Here is a 5871-nt window from a genome sequence, read left to right as displayed (position 1 = left end):
AGTCAGTCGCAGTTGTCAGTTGGGAATGCAGCAGCAAAGAACTGAGGAGAACGGACAAATTATTTTATTAGCCATTGTAAACACCCATTACAGTTTAAAGACCAATTTCCTGGTTGAACTTTGACCTGCTGCTGTTGCTGTCGTTCTGTGCGCGCAGCAGATGTGCAGATCTCAGCAATTAATTAATCAAGTACAATGACGACGGGCTATAAAGCAGAACTACAAAAATTCAACCCGAGTTTTAATATGTGCAAATTTTCAAAGTGGATACTTGAGGATACTATGAAGTCTCTTTAAAGCACTGCTGTGTTTGTGGCAGAGCAACTGTCTGGTGGAGCAGGACATGTAATTACATACTGAACATTAAACTACTAACTAAGCTACCTAAAAATGATCTGTTAATCTTATTTTACTTAGTTCTGTCTGGGACAGCAGATGCCAGCAGCCACTGCTCTAATGTCCTGGTCAGTGACAATGGAAATACTGTCAAGTCTGAATAATACATGTCTTGTTGTGGGCAGAAACTGCAAACTGCACAGAGACGCCTCGTCAGATTCAAACCAAGAACCTTTTTTGCTTTGAATAGACAATATTACCCACAGACGCATCGGGCTGCAGGACTGATTTTAACACATTAGACGGTTTGAGATCAAACTACTCTACAGCTGAAGATGTATCCAGCATCCCTTTGCATCAGCTCATTGTCCACAAACTGTCCTTGTCAATGGGAGGCTCAGACACTATCACTTGAAAATATACATGTAGAAATACAGAGTATATTGTATGAAGGTTTAGAAATTGCTAAACTGTTCTTGATGAATTCTTGGGTTTCACAGCAGCTCAGTCTAACTAATCTAGACTAGTGCAGCGGGCTGTTACTTCACTTAATCCAAGAGGTTAGTTGGTGTAAAAGTGCAGGAAGTTTTAAATCACAATATATTTTTCTGGGGAGGACCCTCAGACCCCCCCACCAATCATTTATCTTTCCAGACATTTTAAAATATAACCAGGCGTCCATCTAAATGCATTCCTTCACAACAGAACAGTGACTCTGATAACCATGTACCAAATAAGATCTATGATGATGTAAAACACTTAAACTTATGACCAAACTTCTGTCCAAGTGGGATGGGGCCCTTCACAAATACAAAGGCTCCCCCTCCTCAGAAATCTCAAATTAACCCCCGTCTCCAACCATAGTTTATTACAGTACAACAGTTACTGTGGTCAAAATACATGAAATCAGGACTGTCCCTCTTTCTATTTTAGATAAAAACACTGGATATTTTAATGATTTATTGACTGCTGAACTAGAAATGTCTCTGGTTTTCATTTCAGAAACCTTCTTTTAATGCAAAATTTTTACATAATATAATGTCCAAGATCAGTTGAGAAACATTTGGCTTATTAGTAAATGACTGCATATGAAGATCTCACCTGTCGTATGGCGTGTCGATAGTGTTGCTGCATCGCTGTGGATGGTAACTGCCTGCAGCATCTGAGGAGATGTCGATAGAGCTGCACTGGTGTCTGGATCAACTCGGCTCCAGCTAAAGGTGGCATCCCCTCCTCCTTTGGCTTCAACTGACAACTACTGTTAGTGAAAATACTCAAGTTAGTGTAAATAATAACCCTAAAAATAGGAATTCAGTAAGATGCAATAGCTTTGTATTTACATTTACATACAAAGCAAGTGAAGAGATGCTTTTATGGGTGTAACAGATGCAAGTCCAAGTCAATTCAGACAAACATTAACATTCAACTTTTAGTCCCCACATTAATAACATAATGGCTTTAACAGTGATAACACGTCAGGGCTGAGCTGATCATATACAGATGTTCCAGTGAACCTACAACAAACATGCAGTTTGTAACTGTCAAGTTTCCATTAGTCACCAAACCACCAAATTACGTTTTCTAAAACTGTTTCACATGCTGCTGCGTTTCCTTACTTTATCCAACTTACTTTATCCGGTGACTTATGCTAGTCTTCATTAGTAATATATGCTTCCATTAGTATATGCTTTCATTAGATACTTAGGCTTTAATTAGCTACCTGTGCTATCATTAGCCTCTAGCTTCCATTAGCTACCTGTGCTATCATTAGCCTCAGCTTCCATTAGCTACCTGTGCTATCATTAGCCTCCAGCTTCCATTAGCTAGCTCAGTAGCTACCTGTGTTTTCAATAGCTAGCTAGACACAGCTGACCTGGAGGTAAGTCCTGCGTTATTAAATGAAGCTAGTAGCTAACAGTTGTAGCTTCTACATCGCAGTAGTTAAATTACTACAAACGAACAGTAAGTTTCTCTTACTGTAGCTGTGAGCAGCAGTGAGGTCCGTCAGCGGGTCTCAAACATCCTTATAACCTCCTTGGAGTCACATTATGTATCTCCACTGTAAACGGATGTGTTCTCTTCGTCAGCGTCTTCTTCTTCTTCTCCCCTTTCCTTCTTGCAACCAGAAGGATCATTATCGCCACCTAGTGTTGCTTTATAGAGTCTGTATATTATTGTTTTCAGTCCAGAGTCGTAGTTAAGTGAAGATGTGTTTAAAAAACAATCATTCCCAGATTTGTTTTGCAAAGATTGTTTTAAAATATATTCGTTTAATCCTTTTATATAAAGTCTATGGTTTAATTCATAGACAGTTAACCTCTATGAAGGACAAAAAATGATAAAAGTATAAATAAATACATTCAAAAATAAAAGCAAAGCATTGGTAATAACAAATACAATTTCTGTAGTTTTTAATTTATTTATTTATGCATTTCTACATTTATTTGTTACCATATTTCTACATTTATTCATGCATTTCAAGATTTATTTATTTCTGTATTTCTACATTTATTTATTTTCTAAGTCTGTAAGTTAATTAAGGTCCTTCCTCATTTTAAAGCCGGTTCGGTTAAAGTAGTGTGTTCAATTGGATGGATCTGCTACTACTGCCTTCACTGGTACACAGAAGCTTTGCCTTTCCAGTGTCGCCATCTTAGTGACTTTGACACTAGATTGAGCGATTTTTCAGACTTTTTAGTGATGTTCTTTTCATGAAGCAACAGTGTCAAAGTCGCTAAGATGGAGACACTGGAAAGGCTAAGCTTCCTTGTACCAGTGAAGACAGTAGTAGCAGATCCATCCAATCGAACCAGTCCGGCTATAGATTGAGGAAGGACCGCCTACCTAATTAAAATAAGGACTGAGAAATAAATAAATAAATGTAGCAATAAATAAATGAATACATAAATAAATGAACAAATAAATGAGGAAATAAGTAAATGCATACATAAATAAATCATGAAATGCATGAATAAATAAATACATGTAAAAATACAGAAAATGTTAAGCATTTATTTATATAATTAATTATCTAATTCAGCATTTATTTATATATTTATTTATATTTCATAATTTTTCATCCTTAATTTAACAAGTGGTGGAATGAAGAAGCACATTTCACAAATATTAGACCTTTAAATAGTAAACACAATATACAACATTTTTCAACTTGTACTACACCACATATCAAGGAATACATATATATATATTGTATGTATTACTCAACTGCATTTATTTGACATCTGTAGTTACTACTTACTTTGCAGGTTAATAGTTTACACACAGTGTGGTTACATATAGTCGCTCAAGCAGCTACAACATTAAAATCAAGGCCAGAACCAAGATAATCAGTCCCCTAACTAACCCTCCATCTCAACCCACAACCAGGAACTATTATAATGTTAGATTTTACTGCTTTTATTAATAAAGTTAGCTGTTCAGTTATATTTTTTATAAATTATATTTTCCACTATGAAGGTCTAGATACTGTGTCAAAGTATTCTCCACACGACCAGGAATAAAATTCTAGTGGAGAAATACTGAATAAAATATTTGTTGATTCATGTTCAAAAGTTCAGTTTATATATAATGTCTAAAAATATTAGAATATTCCAACAAAATATTGAATAGTTTCTTTCACTATACTCCATGACCTCATTCTCTTCAATGCTATTTACAGCTTGATGATTAAAATGCTGCTTATGTGATAACTGATTAATGGGTGTAAGTGGAGGAATCCCTGTCTAATTTCTATGTGTAATGATAAAATACTGTTCAGTTTTTTTTAATAGTTTGAAAACTTGGTTTTTATACCCGTAACCTTACTAATGAATGGAAGAATGTCTGTCTGTTTTGACTTTCTTTCGTTTTGGACAACTGCTCAACCCATGGAAGTGCTGACGAACGGTTCTTGAGAAACCTTCAATCACTAGTTTTCCCCGTTCAGACACGGTCATAACATCTGTCTCAGGTGATCCAATAACAAGTGGAAAGATCAAAGTACAGGAGTGAACAGGGAGTGAACCCACCACATTTTACAACTTTACTCTCCCGAACCAAGTTTCCTGGTTGAAGTTTAGTTTGACTTTGAACCAACGTTGTGACGCAGATTATTTTCTCTCTGAAGGTAATGTGAGCAGTTTTTAATGTTTTACTCGTTAACACCTGTCGTTACCTGAGTTATCTAACCTTCAACTGATCATGGTGTTGTTGTTGTGTTATTATTATGATACTGAAACTGAGTTAGAGCTGTAACTGTAGTCTTTTTATATGATTTAATTGTCAGTGTCAGTGAAATGAGTGAATGTTGTGATATTGGAGCTGTGAGGTGAAATAAATTCAGTCCCAGTTGCTGTGTGTGAAATAATCAGCTGTAGCTTGTTTCATAAAGTCATTTTCTACAGGGACGCTGTGACACAGAGACTGTGTCAGATAAACTCAGTGGATCTCAGTCCTTCTGTGTGTCAGTGGATGGAAATAGTCGTCCATGATGGTGTGTTTGCTGGACTGCTCTTCACTTCACTGCAGCTTCATGACGCCATCTAGTGGACTGATAGTAGAAGTACAGCAGCTGATGGCAGCTTCCTCTTCCTCACGCTGCTGTCTGACTGCATTCAACTGACACTGATATGAAACAGAGAAGAAGAGCCAGTCAGTGGAGGAGCAGCTGATATTTCTACAGGAGGAATGATGTACATTTCAGTTGATGTGCAGATGAATGATGTGTGTTTCCTCTGCAGATGAAGGTAGAAAGTGTGTGTGAGCTGATGTGGATGTGAACTCAGCAGCATGGATCAGTGTGAGGACAGAGAGGAGGGAGCCCCTCCCTCTAAAACCACTCTGTGTGGGGAACATGAGAGAAAGACCAGAGCTCAGAGGTGAGATGAGGATCTCTAACTGTCCATGACTCAGATCACTGCTCCATCATTATTCACACTCAAAGCTCTGTGTGTGTTAGGGTCAGAGACACACCACACTCTGCTGGACCTGGACCTGTACCTGGACCTGGACCTGGACCTGGACCTGGACCAGGATCCAGCTGTGTGTCCATGAAGAGCGACCGGTCCATGGATCAACCTTTTGATTTCAGAAAATCTGTTGGAAGGTCAGAAATTTCACTGTCAGAAAGACATTTCACATTAAAAGTCAGTTGTTGATTATTTAAAGATTGAACATATTTTCCATCAGTTTTTATCCAACATGCACATTGATCAGTTCTGTTTCTGTTTCAGGATCCAGCAGCAGAGACCAGACTCTCCTGAACCCAGCTGTCTGTCTTTAAAGAGCGACCGGTCGAGGGGCTGGGAAGTTGACTTTAAAGGACGACGTCCATCAGCTGATCAGATGTAAGCTGTAACTGACAGTAAGACTCAGGTTATTCTAGAAAAGAACTAGTTTGTACGACCTGTTGTTGGACCACGTCTGAAATCAAAGAGTTTCTGTCTGTTGTGAACGTCCTCACTGGAAGGTGGAGGTAAAACTCTGTCCGTCATAGAGAGGGGGGAGACGTGATGTGGTTTAAACATGGAGATAACT

General features: G+C 38.0%; 2 protein-coding genes and 1 long non-coding RNA gene across 3 annotated transcripts in view; 1 reads left to right on the top strand and 2 right to left on the bottom strand.

Moving 5' to 3' along the window:
• lyrm9 (LYR motif containing 9) overlaps window positions 1–2448 on the bottom strand; it is a 3030-nt gene extending 582 nt beyond the window's left edge. The window contains exons 1-2 of the mRNA XM_023395468.2: window positions 2314–2448; window positions 1438–1594 (exon numbers count right to left, since the gene is read on the bottom strand). Coding sequence (XP_023251236.1) covers window positions 1438–1563 — 126 coding nt within the window. The 5' untranslated portion in view covers window positions 1564–1594; window positions 2314–2448. The remainder of the gene's footprint in view (window positions 1–1437; window positions 1595–2313) is intronic.
• Window positions 2449–4598: 2150 nt separating this feature from the next.
• LOC147817415 (uncharacterized) overlaps window positions 4599–5871 on the bottom strand; it is a 10699-nt gene continuing 9426 nt past the window's right edge. The window contains exon 2 of the long non-coding RNA XR_015436399.1: window positions 4599–4959. This is a non-coding gene — a long non-coding RNA (uncharacterized LOC147817415). The remainder of the gene's footprint in view (window positions 4960–5871) is intronic.
• The window catches only part of LOC111646063 (protein NLRC3-like), a gene marked incomplete at its 3' end in the record, with an annotated part of 7880 nt that continues 6966 nt past the window's right edge, over window positions 4958–5871 (top strand). The window contains exons 1-2 of the mRNA XM_087170838.1: window positions 4958–5213; window positions 5568–5682. Coding sequence (XP_087026964.1) covers window positions 5125–5213; window positions 5568–5682 — 204 coding nt within the window. The remainder of the gene's footprint in view (window positions 5214–5567; window positions 5683–5871) is intronic.

This window comes from Seriola lalandi, unplaced genomic scaffold (genome assembly GCF_002814215.2).
Source record: "Seriola lalandi dorsalis isolate HSWRI2012SDOR001 ecotype SW California unplaced genomic scaffold, Sedor1 jcf7180002054963, whole genome shotgun sequence".
In the NCBI taxonomy this organism is placed as follows: domain Eukaryota; kingdom Metazoa; phylum Chordata; class Actinopteri; order Carangiformes; family Carangidae; genus Seriola; species Seriola lalandi.
The sequence above is the reverse complement of the archived record's forward strand: the minus strand, read 5'-3'. Positions and strand labels throughout refer to the sequence as shown.